Raw genomic sequence first — 18,009 nt, 5'->3', positions numbered from 1 at the left:
ATCAGCATCATGCACACACAGCAACTGCGACAGTGCCTGTTACAGCTGCTCTGGCTCAAACCTCAGTGTCAAATATCTTCCCCTTGACTTATTAAATTGGTATAAATTTGATTTAATTAGCACCACAATTGCCATTTCCCTTTTCCCATTTTAAAATCACTTTTACAGCAAACTGAAAACAGTTACCAAATTTTTCACATGAATCACTTGTCTTATGTGTTTGAATGCTGTTAAAAGTTTTTGACAGTGCTGGTTAATCAACCTCTACAGAGAACGACAGTAATGAGTCTCAAAACCTGGACATGAATTAGCATTTCTGCACTTCCAGCCATAAATAAGGTCTGTGTTTAACACAGGCTGAAGAGACTTTCACATTTTGTTCCAAAACATAAAAAACATCAGTAAATGCCTCACCCGCAAACTTAAAAGCTTTATAAGGCAGTAGTTTGCTCTAACCTAACAATAATTTTTTACCTCTGGCAAGAACATTTAAGCTTCAGCAATCGTGGAAGTGGGGTTAATTTGTGGAGATTATCTTGATAAACAAAATATGTAAGCATCATTAATGTTGGCTTACAGGAAAAAGGTCATCCCTAAGGAACTCTATAGACTCGCTGAAAAGAATTTATGAGTAACCCCAAATTAAGGACACATTAAAAGCCCCACTGTCTCTATATGTATGTTCTTGGTGGCCTTTTTGTAACGTTTAGAACTGAGCATCTACCTGTGGCCCCTGGCTGGGTGTGGTGGTCAGGGAAGGGTTCTTTTCAGCTGGATAGCCCCTTATGTGAGCCAGATGTGAGTGGTTGATAGCATCCTGCGCCCCTGGACAGCTGTTATCTTGCTCCTGTCTGAGTGAGGGAGGGATGAGTTGCTGGCCCCTTTAAAACAGAGCCTGTGGTCTGAGGGTTCTGAGGTCAATTTATATTGAACAGCAAATGCTGAATGCGTCCTAATTATGCTCACCACTAATCAGTGGTTATTATAAGATTACATTAGGGGCACATTAGGGTCCTGGGAGCTTCACATGCAGCACCAGAATGATTTTTATTTGATTTATTTTTTTATTGTTGTATGTTTTGTTGTTGTTATAATATTAGTATTAGTATTTTACTGTTACTGTTTTACAGATAACCAACTGCCATTTCAGGTTTTTGTGTCTCACAGCCCATATTAATGCCAGGATTTCCACTAGACTCTAAGCTTTGAAAACATTTTTAGGAAAGTAAAACCCTGGAGGCAAGGAATCTTACAGGTTTCATTCCTCCATAAAATGGGACAACTAATAAGGGAATTTAAATAGAAAGTTCACCCCAAAATTAAAACAACATATTTTTCCTCTGACCTGTTGTCCTATTTATCAGCCTAGATTGTTTTGGTGTGAGTTGCTGAGGGTTACAGATATCGGCTATAGAGATGTTTGCGATCTCTGGAACTGGAACAAGACGGCACTCAGCTTGTGGTGCTCAAAAGTGCCAAAAATACATCTGAATGCAATATCTCCTTCCATAAATCATGGGTAACCCACAGACCCTGTTGTGAGCAGTTTCATTTAGGAACTAGTTTCTATCTACAGAAATAAACCCGCCAGCCATGTAGCAGAAGGAAGTGTGCATCCACTAATCGAAAAGAGGCTTGTGCTCGTAACAGTGCAAGATGCCAACATTAATGGCATCCTCCTAAACTGAGCTGTAATGTTAGCTTGCTCAGTGGTGCTAGGTGAGCTTGCAGATGCATGCTTCCTTCTCTGCGGTGATTCTGTCGTTGGTGTAGTTCAGGAGGCAGAAAAAAGTTTCAACATAAACTGCTAGCAACAAAGACTGTTTATTATTTTGAATAACCGGGTCATGATTTCTGGAAAAAGACATTTTTCTGTGCTTTGAGCACCACAAGGCTGAGTGCCATCTAGTTCCATTTGAGAAAAGGCAGACACCTCTAGGGTCAATATCTCCAGCCCCTTGGTAACTCACACCAAAAGAATCTAGACTAATAAATAGCACTATAGGTAAAATGAAAAATATGTATTTTGGATTTTGGGGCGAACTGTTCCTTTAACATTCATTACAAAATGCATAGTAATACTATGGAGGCCCTCAGCTACCGGAGTCATGAAGTGACACACTACTAATTTAGCCTGAGAGGCAAAACATCTTCAAGACTCCACTCAGGTTTTTGTGTCATATCACATCTCAACATTTGGTCACACGGGCTATACTATAAAGAAGTAATATAACCAGAATGTCCCTGATCACAAACTCAACCACAACAAAGTGAAGACTAAACAGATGATAATAATACAGTCCTTACAGATATATAATGTTGCTTGACAGGACGCTGCTGGTGTCCTCTATTTACACTCTGTACAGTTTCAATACATGTATACTAAACACCTCAGTGGAAAGGCAATCAGAGTGAAACATTTGTTGAAAAACATACTGAAAATGGGTGAATAAAGCCTTCTCATTTTGCCTGTTTTGTCATACTGAGGTAAATTAAATTTTATGATGACAAATATGATGAATAAGGTCCACTTGACTAATCTAGAATATTTATCCATTAAGTAGAAAAAATCAAAATTGAAGTACTTGTACTTTTCTACTATTTAAAACACTTCTGCATGAACAGTCTCGGGTACAGATGAACAGTGGGCATGCACTGTTTATGCTGGGGTGCTTTAAATAGGGCTGGCATAAAATCATGATTATCGTGGCCAATAGAGTTCATTCATCTTTCACGTTTGTTCTTTTTTTTCTATTTGGCAAATGAATGACACTTTTCTTCATAAGAAGAAAACTTTTTGACAGTTTGCTTTATAAATTTGACACAGGGTGAATAATTGACATACAACTAATAATAATCATTATGGGGGGAAGTAGAGTACTTATTTCGGCATTAAACACAGTTTGACAAACTGACGAAAAGAATGGTTTGAAAACCTATTATTTATTCAAAATCAGATGGAAACATTGCAAAGAATCATTTATTAACTTATCAACATTTACGTTTTTTTGTAAAATCTGTGGTGTCTCACAAATTGCAAAGACTGGCTGACCGTTCCAGTACCCAAACTACCAATCTATATAGTACGGTAAAGAAAGATTTAATATGTCCCAATACATAGTATGTAAGATGCAATATGCCAAAAAATATCCGGATGTTCCACTATATCTGGCTGGATTTTGCAGTATTCAAGCCAGCATGCTTTTCTGGCTATTTTGACCCACAATCCTCTGCACAGTGGCAGATATGTCACATATTGGCAGCTGGTTGACAGCTGATTTACAGCTGTCAGAAGGTGCACTGATACATGACAGCACATTTGTAATATAAATTAAGTGAACATTTATAAAGATGACCAACAACAAAAAAGGGGAAAAAAATGACAGAAAAATGCATAAGTAGGCTAATTTTTACTGTCATGAGTATAAAATGTTAGTATCTTAAGCAGCTATAACTTAAAAGTTAAAACTACATTCATTGCAAAAAGAAAAAGTCTGTGATACAGAATCACCCCAAGTAACACACACTGTAGCTTGACACAGGTATCCCATCTGTGGCCACACTTCTTACATAATTTTCAGACATCAGACACCTGTAAAAAAGTATAAATATACTGTAAATGTATGCATGTGTGCAGCCATGCACGTGTAAATATACACAGTACGTGTGTATGATATCCCAGGTAGAATCTCTAACATTCAGCACAGTGTGAAGGTTACTACATCTCTGAGATAATCCTTTAATGAATGGAATCCAGATGTCACTAAAGCATGGAAAATTGGGTTTCAATATGGTTAAATGCATATTTTCACTTTAACAGACCCAAAATGAACCAGAGTGCTCCTTCTGCATCCCCTCCAGAGGGTAAGTACCCTAACTTTTTTTTAACCAGAACATTCAGTGTCACACTCCAATGTGCAGGTGACTGACAGTGCGTTTAAAGTTTGCCATGTCTCAGGCCTCAGTGTCAGGAGATTTCGGCCTTCTGAAAGGGAGAAGCAGAGAAGAAGATGAAAGGCGTCCAAAGTTTCACTCTTCTCCCCGGCGGTGTTGAAGGTGAACATGCAGGGCCGCCACTGTAATCCAAGCCTATGTTGTCTTCACAAACACAGACATTAAATGCGATAAGATGCTGGTGGGATAATGACACAGTGCGACTGGTTTTCTGCACATACCAAGTCGGTTTATTTACTATCAATATTATGGGTGAGACAGAACACATTGCTCTGCTGGATGTGTGGTTCAGAGAGAATTAGAGTGTGCATGTCCATGTGTGTGTGTGTGTGTGTGTGTGTGTGTGTGTGTGTGTGTGTGTGTTAGTCCCACCCATTATCATCAGGCAGCATGCACCCACACATACAAACAGAGGCTGCTTTAAAGAGGTGGTGGTTAGTCACGCTTTTTTGCCACTCCAGGGTCAGTCACTTGTCACTGCTGATTGCCTGCAGGAGGTAAGTATCACCTTTTCTGCTCAAGTCATGAATGACATTAGTGCAGTAATATATAAAATATATGACAACTTTTTAATATCTTATAGTCAATGCTGCAGTAGGATGATTTGCAAAGAATTGTTCAGTTGTCTGTTTAGTCTTACTCAAATTCTGACCAGCAAAGTAAAACACTTTTCAAGAAAATCTGAGCCATGAGGCATGAAAGCTGCAGATTTCTTTCAGTGATAATGTGGGACAACTGAGGAGGAAATTTCTAATGTTTTACAAAATGCACAATAATACCATGGAGGCTCTCAGCAATCCAAGTCATGGAGCGGTCATTCAAGCTGTTGAGCCTAAGGGGCAAAACATCTTCAAGACTACACAGCAGGCTTATTTTGATGATATATTCAGACCATAAGTGTGTAAGTGAGATGCTCACATTTAATGATTCAGCTGATAGAGTTAAAAGAAGGCCCCTGTGCTTAAGTGAGAAAAATACCCACAAATTCTGTAATGTTGGTTAAAAAAACATATGAATTTGCTGAAGAAATTTTACATGCCCAGTTTTAAAAGATAAGTAATTTAGGGTGTGGACATTAATTGCTATCTTTCCACACGCATATTGGTGTAAGGGGGCTTTTGTGCACTTTGGACACATGCAATAAAAACTGTGTATGTGTGTTAGATGCTTATTTTCATGCAAAACTGAACCAAGGGAAGGGCCATGGGAGCTAGCCAGGGCACCTAATGTTCTAGGCCCAGCACTGCAGATACATCTCCACTTGTGTGCATACTGCACCTACAACTACTAATGTAAGGATTGATATTTATTTAAAGAACATAGAAGAACATGCATATTTGTACTTGATAATTCACATATGCACACAGGCATGTGCATACGCGCGCACACACACACACATACACACACATGCATGCATGCACTAGCGTCTAGTTGGTCTGATCTGAATCTTCCACCCCTTTGCTCAGCTGTGTTTTGGAAATAAATTTTTCTGTTGTCACAGACAACTTCAGCGCTTTGGTCTAATCTGAGATAAAAATGGACACTCCAAAGATATGTTACATAAGACTAAACAACAACCTAAATCCATATTTCCTATAAAATGTATGTCTTTGTTGCAAATTTAAACATGAATTAATTTAGTTCATGTTTTAGTACTTTTCAACAAAGCTTTTAATAAACAAATTTAAAAGAACCACATTATTTCTTGATTGCCTAAATACACACATTTTATTCAAAATTTAAACTTTGTATTTGTATAAAATGTGTATGGAAGTTAACTGGGGTCATGTGAGGAACATATTCTCAGTAATATGTTAGTGGAAAAAATATCTTAGTGTTGAAAACCGGAGTGTTTTTTAACTGGATCCATTGTGTCTGGTCCAGCTGCCTGAAACATAGACGCCAACCCCAGTGCAGAGTGACGGGTAAGAAGCGCACTCGCGCGCACACACACACATACACACACACACACACACACACTGTATCCCCACTCCAGGCACACGACATGTATTGACAGTCTAAACATGTCCAGGGTGAGCCGTCATTCATGTCCACACCGGAAACGAGCAGTGGCCCAGAGCCTGGAGCCTGCTGGTGGCTGAGACGGGACACAGCCAACATGTTTACCTTATAGACACAGAAGTGTCATCTGGACATCACCTTTCCACATTAGTCTGATCCATATCCACATTGTTGCTGCCAAGATGAAATTACAGTAGCTTAATGTGACACTTGGGTGGAAAACAATACCCAAAATATCATCAGTGTTTTTATGATGCAGTGAAGCATGGACATGGTATATCTGATCCTGTTTGAGGTGTGAGGGTGTCTCTTTAAGGGGCCATAAGGCATGATTATATCTCTGTCATCTACAAGTATGACCTTAAGCTGAAGGCAACACACTCAGGCATAATCAGCAAGGTTTGTTCAAAGTCATTGTGGGTGGCTTTCACTGTAGTGAAAGTTACTCTTGATAAGAAATTAAACTGAATACCTGAAAAATGCACATAGCAACACCACATATACAGCAACAGGCAAGCCGCCTTCTAAAAATCTCACTTTTACTGGAAAAGTTTTCTGTTTTTATCAGCCTTCACCATTATGTCCATTTTAATACTGTTATTTTTTTTTTAAATTATTCAGTTTTATCATTTTTATTCTTTTAATTTCATTAATCTTCCCTTTGCTTTAGCAAATGTTACAATTTATCTCAGTTTTGCTATGTTGTTCTTACTGTGAAACTTTTTATTAATGAAAAGCGCTGAATTTTTATGATACATTCATTAATATCCTTATTAATACAAATAGAATGTTACACATTGTTTTAATTACAATCAAGTATTGATTCACCTGAATGTTTATAGTGGTAAAAATAATCATCTTATTCATAGATGAAGGATATGTTTGCACTTTTTCAAGTCAATAAAGCAACACACATTCAAATTAACACACATTCAAATTAAAAAATGACTTCTGAAGTTCAAGTGAAACAAATATGAGGCTTTAACAGTCTGAGTATGTCAGATCAAGAAAAAATCTTCCAAAATTAAAGACTTATAAATATCAAATTCCATCTTTGTGTCGCTTGATTCTTTGTTAAGCTACAGTGAGAAAAGGCTGAAATAATTTGATACAAAACATACTGAAACTTTGGTAGGAAAGGAAAAAACTGTAAGAATTTGTAAACAAATGTTTTGATATAACTTTGCCGTTGTTAAACGTGGACTTTATTACTCCAGTTTATCAAGAATTTTCTCAGTTTTTGGATTGTTCACTATGGAGGCATGTAGGAAAAAATAGATTTATTAACAACATGGAGTGAGTAATATGATCATTTTATGATCATTAATATGGACCTTTTCTTTAACCAAAAAAAAGCCTTAAATTTTCTTGATATAAAAGCTATTTGTACTTAAAATTTCCATTTTAAGGTTGGATGGAGACCAAATATTAACTCACAGTGACACAGACAAGTAGGAAGTGGCTATTGAAACCACAGTTGTGGAAACACATGTTTACACTGTAATTGTGGGAGGTGCAAGTTTAATTCATCCACCTGCCCCGTCCAGATTTTCACTCTGTCTCACATTGTTAGCGTCTGTCTCCCATGTTCATGTCCATCTCAGCCATTGTTTACATCTGTGTCTATCTGTGCTTTCAGAGGAACTGAAGAAGCTAATGAAGGACCAAAAGCAGCAGACCTACTGGCAGGAAACGGGCCGATGGGCGGGCTACGAGGAGAGCTTCGACCCTCAGGCCGGGGTGTGGGCGTCCTCCAGCATCTCCTACCTCACCTTCAAGAGCCTCGTCCAGCTTCGACGCACCATGAACACAGGTCAGAGGAAATCAATCAGAACATGTTGCACTTTATGCTTCACTACAATACTCTGAGATGGCAGTATTATTCTTTTTAATTCACCATACATTGACTGACAGCTTAAGTTACCTTGTGAATTCAAAGTATTATTACCAAATATAACAAACAAATGTGTTATTTTAGATTAAACTTCCAAGCTGCATTTTTTGTACAGATTTTTTTTTTTTTATCACGAGAGTGCCAAACCCTTAAAACCTATTTTTTTTTGGGACTTTGCGCTTAGTTCTAGCTTTAGGTTTTGTCTGAAGCTCCCCTCACACTACAAACACACCAGCCTCCTCTTCTTCACAGTTATCTTTGACTATGTCTCTTTGTCAAAGGTGTAACAATTTTCGACTGTGAAGAGCAGACACTGGCCACCATCGCAGAGAAGATGGTCACAGAGATGGTTAACAAGAGGGAGATCAGGCCAGGGGACCGTGAGGGAGTGCTGAAAGCTCTTCTTCAGAACCGCAGGTATCCCTCCAAGACATCACCCAACCGTGACTCAAACACAAATGACCTACATTTAGGCTTTGAGCTGATGCTTTTATCTAAAGCTGAGTTTAACTATCTTGCTCAGAGAATGTTGAACACAACACGTACGTAGCTATTGTTGAGATCAAACCTGTAATTATGAAACAGCGTCTCTGACCACAGAACCATTGTGCCTGTAAGTCTTTATTAAGGTGACCAAATCGTACTGTAGTTACCTCGCACTTCACCTTCTAAAAGGGTATATATTGTCATTGTGTTTCCAAATTCTTGTTCAATAAGCATAGAAATCTAAATGAAAACTGCAAACCTCAGATACGTTACATTTGTTCATTATTATGTAGCCAGTTCTTTGAAACTTTATGTTTTGTTTCAAAAAGCTGTGGTTAACAAGTTGATAGGATGAGGCACAAAAAAACTTGGTTATGGTTAGGAAGAGATCGTGTTTTGGCAACAAAAAACATTTTAGTCCAACATGTTTTGGGTTTCCTGCTCGAACCCCACCGCCAGCTCAGCCCTCTCCTCTTCTCTTCCTCTCCCCTTTCTCAACCACAAGAACTACCAGCTGCCTGAAAAGCACCGACAACTGGAAATACCCAGTACATGTAAACAAGATAGTACATATACATTTTTATAAAATACTAAACCAAAGTTTACACTGTTATGTTAACCTCAGACAATTTAACTCTTACTATATGATACCTGTAAAATATGCAAATGTTAATATTCATGGCAACTGTGCTGTAAGTTGCCCGAGTCTATTTTGCTGAGATGTAAAGGTTTATTCACAAGAACAAATGGCAATCTGGTCAATTCCTTTTGTTTTGAGTCCAAGCCAACCTCTCGCTCCCCTTTAAAATTTATTCTAAATATTGTTCCTTTACACTGCTTGATAAGATCCAGTAATCAGAAGATTATATTATCTATTTATTGATTCAGTATTATATAAGGGATTTATTTCATTTTCTTCCTTTGCCTGAACAAATTCAGACTCTAAGACTGGCTTTGAATACAAAAAACATCTCACAATCAGATCAGATTGTGTGACATTCTTAGAAATATGCTAATATGCTTTCTTGCTGAGAGTGGCTCTGTCCACAGACAACATCTGCCTCCTATCACCTAATCACATATTTTGTTGAGTGACTGTTTTGTCAGGTGAATGTATACATACACAACTTTCCTCCTGTCTGTCTGTCATCGCAGCCACTCAGTCTGACACAAAAACAGCTAATGACATGTGATTTTCTTCCTCCAGCCAATCAGATGACCCAGAGAGACAAGCTCTGACTGATGGTGTGGACCTGCAGAAGTTTTCCGTTAAGGATAGGGTAAGTTCTTCCAATGATGAGATTATCCATATGTCATTGGTGATAACCTGATCGGATATCATGATAATGGTGGTATAATGACAAAGGTGAAAGGGACTTCTGGCATCAGACCGTTTCAAAAGTCTGACAGAGAAACTTTCAGAGGAGTCTGTTTTTGGATTTGTTTTGATGCACATTCAGATTTTTTGTTCCGATATACATAACCTCAGTTTTGGATTCGTTCTGTGTTCCTTCAGAGAGATGAATCTGACAGCGTTGAGGCCTCCATGGTGCTAGTAGGTAAGCCAGTATTTGCTTTTCATTAAGGATCTGGAGTAGAATATGTGTCTGGCTATGGAAGTGTTTGTGTGCATCTTTAATGTATATGTGTGTGTTCATCTGTGGTAACAACATTTCTGCATCTTGAACCAGGAGCCTTGGAGTTCCTAGAAAGGCCTACAGTCGTGTTTGTGCGTCTGAAGGAAGCGGTGGTGCTTGATTCGGCATTGGAAGCCCCGGTGCCTGTACGCTTTGTCTTTGCTCTGGTTGGCCCCAACAAGACTGACATGGATTACCGAGAGACTGGCCGCGCGATGGCAGCACTTATGGCAGATAAGGTAAATGAGCTGATAAGCTTTTTACAGACCTAAAACATGTGAGCAGGGACACATTAAAAGAATATTTCATCTCCCAAGTGAACATTTGTTCATCAATAACTCACATCATAAATGTTGAATTTGTGAAGAAAAAGTTGTTTGCATGCCTTTGGTGAACAATGAATACAAAAACAGAGAAAAATCTTGATGAATTAAAGTCATAGTCAGCAATGCCGTATCACAACATCAAATTGAAAAACTCTTACATGTTATCCAAATTTTATTTATCCAGTGTACGCTCAGTGCTTCTCAAACAGATAGCCCTCCTGAATTTTATCCATGCTCTCTTCAAAGCCAGATTCCATTGAAAAAAATAAAAAAATAAAAAAACATTTTAAAAAATAATTTCACCTCACTGAACACATGAGCTGCTGGTCTGCTTTTGCCTTGATCGGTTGTTTATTTGTGTTATTGTGTGAATCTGGATTAACTGTTTAAAACACCAAAGTCAAACAATAACACAAAGAAGCTGCTGACAGGATCACCAGCTCCTATGTTCAGCGAGATAAAATGACTGGTTTTGTCAATGGAATCTGACTTTGAAGAGAGCATTAAATTTCACTTTTATTTCAATTACAGGGTTTTCTGTTAGGAAGTTATGAGCATCTGACTGAATAAATGAGACTTCAATCAAACTACACAAGTTGTGTGAGCGTGTGGAAACAGAGACTTTAGTATAGTTTAGCTGTTGTTAAATGCAGATCTCCATGACTTCAATTCATCAAGATTTTTTTTTTCCATTTTGGGATTCTTCTTTCATGGGAGGCATGTAGGAAAAACAAGGTTTTCTCCACAAATTCAACATAACACATGGTGAGTAATTGATACACCAATGATCATTTTGTGGGGTGAAGTATTCCTTTAACAGAGCACATAATTGTTAAAAGACGTGATGACTTCTGGTACAAACTAAAGCCCTGATTTTGGTCATCATATTTAAAGCCACAAATGAGTCTAAGGAGTCAGTCTGAGTCAGGATTTATTGCTACAAACACTCCAAACAATGAAATTGTGCAGACAAAATCAATGTTTAGAGCATAGAAATGCATCGCCACTCTTCCCCAAAGCCAGCGTGCAGTCTTAAGATCCTCTTCACTATCTCCATCCCAGGTGTTCAGTCAGGCAGCGATTCAGGCAAAGAGCCCCCGCGAGCTGACAGACGCTGTGGCCGACTTCATGGACTGCAGTATCGTCATCCCACCCACAGAGATCCAGGACGAAGCGATGCTCAGCTCCATTATCAGTTTTCAGAAGAAACTCCTGCAGGACAGGATCCAGTCTCCCGATTCCATCGTCCGCAAGGACTCCACACCTCGCAGGGGTGAATGCTATCAATTCACACCCAATACTATCGTCATGGAACTGATATGATATGACAATTATGTACAGGAGCTGTTTTCTAGTTTAAGTTTATAGTATTCATATTAAATTGGAATTCTTTTCCCCCCAGTATCCATCTCTACTGGTCCTCCACCTGAAGACCCCCTGTCCCGCACTGGTCGACCATTTGGCGGGATGATGCGAGACATAAAAAGACGCTACCAGCACTACAAGAGTGATATCACAGATGCTCTCAATGCCCAGGTTCTTGCTGCCATCATCTTTATCTACTTTGCCGCCCTGTCTCCTGCCATCACCTTTGGCGGACTGTTGGGTATGAATCCATATTGGTTTTATTTGCTGATTCCCGCACAATTTCATAAAATTTCAAAACATTTTCATGATTTTTTTTGTTGTTGTTGTTGCCCAGCATTTTTCACAAATGTCAGATTAAAACCGCTATTCGGACATAATGTCAGCTAGCAGTTGCTTAAGGTGGCACTTTGGCAAAGGCGGCAAAATGTGAGCAAACTAGTCATGAATAACCAATAACAGTAACTGCAGGCTCCAAGCATACTAGGCAACGCTTTCTGTAGGCACATTGAATTGAGACATCTGTCACGCTGCACCTGCGTCCGTTTGATGCATTATTTGTAGCGTATATGAATTTGCAAATTGGCCTGCCTTGTGAGTCATGCAAACTTTGAAACTGCATGACCATTTGCCTTATATATAAGCCGTACAAATGAGATTGTGAAATTCCATGTTTTTCCAGGTTTTCAGTGATCATAGTATCATAGTATAGAATCAATGTATTTGTATGAGACTATTGTTATTGTATGCTACATTACTACTTTCTTGTGATCTTTGTCACTACAGCCGATAAGGTGGACAATATGATGGGCGTTTCAGAGCTGCTCATTTCCACCAGCATTCAGGGGGATCATCTTCTGCTTCGTTGCTGCTCAGCCTGTCCTAGTCATTGGATTCTCTGGTCCTCTGTTAGTGTTTGAGGAGGCCTTCTTTGCTGTGAGTTATAACACTGAATCATTATTTATATTCAGGAGAGCTTTTGTGATCCATGTCATCCCATTAAAGTGACAGCTTCCATACTCCATAGCCATTATTTCTTTAATTCATTTGAAACCTGCACAAATTGGCTTGATTTCCTTCAAAAACATGAAAGGAAATTGGTAAAAAAAAAAAAAAAAAAAAAAAAAAAAAAAAAAGAAAAGAAAAGTTCAAGAAAAGTTTAAAAAAAAATACCTTAAGATTAGCAAAAATGAAAGGAAAGGGAAAAAAACAAAATAATGAAATTACTTTGAAATAAAAAGGGCTTAAGAAATAACTGTAATTCTGTAACATAATTTTAAACACCTAATTATGACAATTATATATTATTTATTATGACAGTTTATCATATACTTTAAATCCCCCTAGCTCTTTTTAATTTTTTTAAATCTACTTCTTTTTTTTTTTTTTTTTTTAAATGTGGTGCAATTCTTGTAAGTTGCTCTATGCCTTTTTTCCATGTTTTTTTTAAAGGAAAGCAGAGCAGTTAGCTCGGGTTCAAAGACTGAAATTTTTGTAAAGGCATCTTAAGTTCATCTCATCCCTGGTTTCCTCTATTCAGTTCTGCAAGTCCCAGGACATTGAGTACATTGTGGGGAGAGTATGGGTTGGTGTGTGGCTGGTCATCATTGTGGTGGTCATTGTGGCCTTTGAGGGCAGCTTCCTGGTGCGTTTCATCTCCCGCTTCACCCAGGAAATCTTCTCCATCCTCATCTCTCTCATCTTCATCTATGAAACCTTTGCCAAGCTGGGGAGGGTAAACTATCATCATCAATCTCACGTTTCATCTGTTCAAATAAAATCGGACATTTAATTGCTGTGTTTATAGTGCTGTGATTATATTGTTTCTTCTACTACTGTCTCCTGACCTCTTTTTAGACTTTTAAAGCTCATCCGCTGATTCTAAATTACGATCATCTGAATGGAACTCTGGAGAATCCGTGGCACCCAAAGGTGGAAGAGTTATTCATCTATGACAATGCTACCGGCAACACAACTATTATCATCAACACCATTAAGCCACCTTACCCCAACACAGCGCTGCTCTCCATGTGCCTCATGTTGGGCTGCTTCTTCATTGCTTACTTCCTGCGACAGTTCAAGAACGGCACATTTCTTCCTGGAAAGGTGAGTTGGCTCTACAGGCCAGATTGTTTCAGCAAAGACCTTTTGCCTTTTATAACTGAACAGGTTATTCATGTTATCAAGCATTTAAAGGTGTACTTTGCAGGAACTGGTCTGTTATTGTGTAAACACAACATTCAAACTTGGTCCCATCCTCATTACACTGCTTGTTTGTACACTGCAAGCTGCTTTTGTAAGGGAAAAGCTAATACTTTAGGAAGCAAACTATGCTAACCGCCGACACTTACCTGTTCCAAAATTTGCACAGAATTATCAACTTCGACTTACAATGGAGGGCAGCATAATGCTTCTGCAATAATTACTGTTGCCACTAGAGAGCAGCTCCTCATAATGAATATACTGTAGGTATGGGTTGTAAAAGGCTGCAAGCATAGTCTACCTATGTTGGGAGAGGAGGTTGACAAATCCCCAATTTTGCCGCCATGCTGTCATTGGCTGGGGGCTACACACCACTGCCCAAAGGTTGCAGCCCAGGAATGTCTTAAATACAGCCAAATAAGAAGACAATAAGAAAATCCAAACAGAAGGCAGAGTCTCTGCAGATAAATACATCACCACACACTTGTAGTTGGTCATAAGTGATAATTGAGAGAGATTACTTCTGAAGGAGTCTACACTTTTTTTTAAGGAAAATCCTCTGTAATATACATCCAATTAAAATTTTACCTTGATAATCATTAATCTTATTTGTGCTCACCAGGTCAGACGTTTGCTGGGTGACTTTGGTGTGCCCATTGCCATTTTCCTCATGATTGTCGTGGACTACAACATTAATGATACCTACACTCAGGTTGGCCCATCAGTCTAAGCTATAAAAGCCCGGTTTATTGGCTGAATACATGTATAATCCATCTGAAATGGTAAAGGGATAGGTTTACAATTTTTAAGAATACCTTAAGACAATACCCAGATGCCCATATGGACGCTGAAACAGGTCTTGTTTGCTGTTATCATTCCTCCTGTTCATACTGGTCAGTAAATTGTCCCTTCCATGTACTTTCACTGTAAGTAATGAAGGACAAAATCCATGTTTCTCTTTCTGTGGAAAACAAAAAGACAATTCAAAGTTAATCTAAAGCTAATACAAGGCTTCAGTTTGGAGCTCTTGTTGGCTGGTATGAAAAGGTGGCAAAATCTGTTTCTATGCACACTATTGTTTTCATACAAAAGAAAGATAGAATGAAAACCTATCCCTTAACATTCATCAAATCTGATAGATTTAATCAAAAACTGGTGCCTTTTTCTGAACAGAAACTAGTGGTTCCCAAAGGTCTGACAGTGTCCAACCCATCCAAAAGAGGCTGGCTCATCAATCCTTTTGGAGAGCACAAGGCTTTCCCTGTGTGGGTGATGTTTGCCTGCTGTGTCCCAGCCTTGCTCGTCTTTATTCTAATTTTCCTTGAGTCTCAGATCACAACGTGAGTCTTACATCACAGCAACATCAATCACTGGATTATCAAACTTTGATAACATTTAATGGCCTGTCCTTAACCGAACTTCATGCTTTACCTCTTTACAGTTTGATAATTAGTAAGCCAGAGAGGAAGATGGTCAAAGGCTCTGGATTCCACTTTGACTTGCTGGTTTTAGTTGGCATGGGAGGGCTCAGTGCAATATTCGGTGTACCGTGGCTCAGTGCTGCTACGGTGAGATCCGTCACTCACGCCAACGCCCTCACCGTCATGAGCAAAGGAGCAAAACCTGTGATTGAGAAGGTGAATGAGCAGAGGGTCAGTGGCATCGTGGTGGCATTGCTGGTTGGTAGGTACTTTCTAATCACCCATGCAACTTTTCTTTAACTGCAAGTCTACAAGTCTGTTATTAATAGTGCACCATCCTTTATCTGAATGCCTGTTTGTGTCGAGGTCTATCAATTCTGATGGAGCCAATTCTGAAGTTGATTCCCATGTCGGCCTTGTTTGGGATCTTTCTCTACATGGGAGTAACGTCACTCAACGGGATCCAGCTGTGGGATCGTATGCTGCTTCTGCTCATCCCTAAGAAATACCACCCTGACGAACCCTACGCCACCAAAGTGAGAGTCCCGTGATTCCATGATAACTAAAGTGCATGATGCTCTAGAATGCTAAAGCTGGGTATACACTGTTCAGTTTGAACCTATTTCAGACATGTTGATGTTTCAGTTCAACTCTCACTCTAGGAGTAAATCCTCTGTAAAGTAACCTCAAACCTCACAATTTATGTCCTCACACTAAACGGACAGATCGACAAGCCACAACCTGTGTGTTTACAATGTGCATGTAAAATAAAATGATGCAGTTAAGTGTCATTTTAAAGCACCGACGTCAGGTTTGTCTGCTGGCAGAGGTCTGTAACATAACACCAGTACAGTTGACAGTTGTTGCCGCAGCTCAAAAACTAAACCATCATACTGTCCATCTATTTGGTGCATCATGTCGCCATGGCAGTTTCAGAAGCTCTCTTTGTTACTTTTCGCCGGCGCATTGGGGAAAAAAAAGCAATGATGTTGGGGAATCCACTAGTGGCTCTGTTTCAGATTTGGAGAGCCTGTCAACAGCAGACCAAATTTCAGACATGTCAGAATTTTATTTGAAGACGTGGGACACTTAGGAGCAGTTGAATGGACCCACTCACTTTCTTTTTTTCATACTTAAATTGGCTTTATTCAGTTGTACTGTTATCAGTTCTCAAACACAAAATGTACCCATATACTCAGAAATCCCAATTTAATATTCACAGAGCAGCTCCAGACTTTATACTTGATGACATCATACATATGAGTTTTAGCTCTCCGGTTTTATTTGAGATTTGGGAGAGTTGTTCATGTTCACTATTTTGGCTTTTGTTCGACAAATGGGTTTATTTCCCATTTAAGAATAATAATGTGCTTTACAGTAACAAACCCATATGTGAACTTATATCGTATCATGTCATGTGTTGGCTGCTGTTAGAGCCTGTAAATCATATCTGAGGGCAAAAAGTATCCATGTGTGCAGTCATGTCTGACTGATATTTTGACATGTTTGCCACAGGTGAGCACAGGACGCATGCACTTGTTCACAGCCATCCAGATAGTGTGCCTTGCAGCTTTGTGGATTGTGAAGTCCAGTCCAGCTTCCCTCGCACTACCCTTCATACTCATCCTAACCATCCCTTTACGCATGTTTATGACCGGCCGTCTCTTCACTGAACTGGAGATGAAATGTGTAAGTGGTTACCTTGTGTCATTTGAATAAATGAGAGCAGATGTAAGCATTATTTAGGAGTTATTTATTCTGTCTGTTGTGTTTGTAGTTGGATGCTGACGACGCCAAAGTGACATTCGAGGAGGAGCCGGGGCAGGATGTATACTGTGAATCTCAGATGCCATTATAGATTACTTCTATGACAGCTATCATGCCAGCAATACTTTTATTTTGAAAAAAAAAATATTTATTTTATATGTGCCTCAAATTAATGTTTCATCCACCTCTGAGCACAAATATGTTTTTTTTTTGTTGTCGTTTTTGTTTTAATATATCTTTATTGTTTTCTTTTTAGAGTTGAATTACAGAGGAAAAAAAGAGAAAAGATTAAAATAAAATCAATTAAAAAAGAACACAGCATAAAAGGAGGAAGAAGTCTAACCCCTATTGTGCCTCTTTTGATTTAGACATAGAATATTTTCCCCGGCCTTTTACAAAATGTAATATTGTTCTCCAACATCCACAGTTGCTTCCATACGTCCCAATTTTAAAACAAGACATAATCAGGGAGTTTCATAACCTGGTATCTCACACAGAAATATATATATATATATACCATCCCAGAAGGGCTGTATTTTAATGGAACTAAGAAAAAAAATGTGTGTGTGGTTTGGCACCATGTGGTCACATAATAGTCTCCATCTTGGCTGTTGAATATTTTGTTTACTTTTAATTTTGGGTGTCATGAAAAACCAATTTTGAGTCTTCCAAATAAAGTCTCTCACTGTGTAATAAAGTCTGTCCCTGTGCAGTGGTCTGGTGTATTTTCATACATTACATCTTTTCCTCAATCACTTATTGATATTTTAGCAGGAATTGTCAAACTGACAACACTGGAGAGCAATGTCGGGAGCTTAAAAATTATGAATTTTTCAGTGGTTTTAGGACCTATTAGCTCTAGTCCTATTTTAGTTCGGTGTGGCAGGCTTTTGATTGGTGCAAGCAGGGACCAATTAAAGGTTCTGTTGTTCCTA

At 38.8% G+C, this 18,009-nt stretch overlaps 1 protein-coding gene across 1 annotated transcript; it reads left to right on the top strand.

Moving 5' to 3' along the window:
• Positions 1–4,406: 4,406 nt before the first annotated feature.
• LOC121958711 (band 3 anion exchange protein-like) lies at positions 4,407–17,561 on the top strand. Its single transcript, XM_042507808.1, is given in 18 exon segments — positions 4,407–4,451; positions 7,616–7,789; positions 8,152–8,287; positions 9,564–9,636; positions 9,873–9,915; positions 10,048–10,232; positions 11,382–11,592; positions 11,722–11,925; positions 12,471–12,529; positions 12,531–12,620; positions 13,225–13,419; positions 13,542–13,790; positions 14,509–14,598; positions 15,060–15,226; positions 15,328–15,569; positions 15,674–15,843; positions 16,823–16,996; positions 17,085–17,561. Coding segments are annotated over 17 exon segments (2,526 nt in total). The 5' UTR covers positions 4,407–4,451; positions 7,616–7,632; the 3' UTR covers positions 17,166–17,561.
• The last annotated feature ends 448 nt before the right edge of the window (positions 17,562–18,009 follow it).

This window comes from Plectropomus leopardus, chromosome 19 (assembly GCF_008729295.1).
Source record: "Plectropomus leopardus isolate mb chromosome 19, YSFRI_Pleo_2.0, whole genome shotgun sequence".
Taxonomy (NCBI): domain Eukaryota; kingdom Metazoa; phylum Chordata; class Actinopteri; order Perciformes; family Serranidae; genus Plectropomus; species Plectropomus leopardus.
Note: the sequence above shows the minus strand (reverse complement) of the source record. Positions and strands in the feature narration are given on the sequence as shown.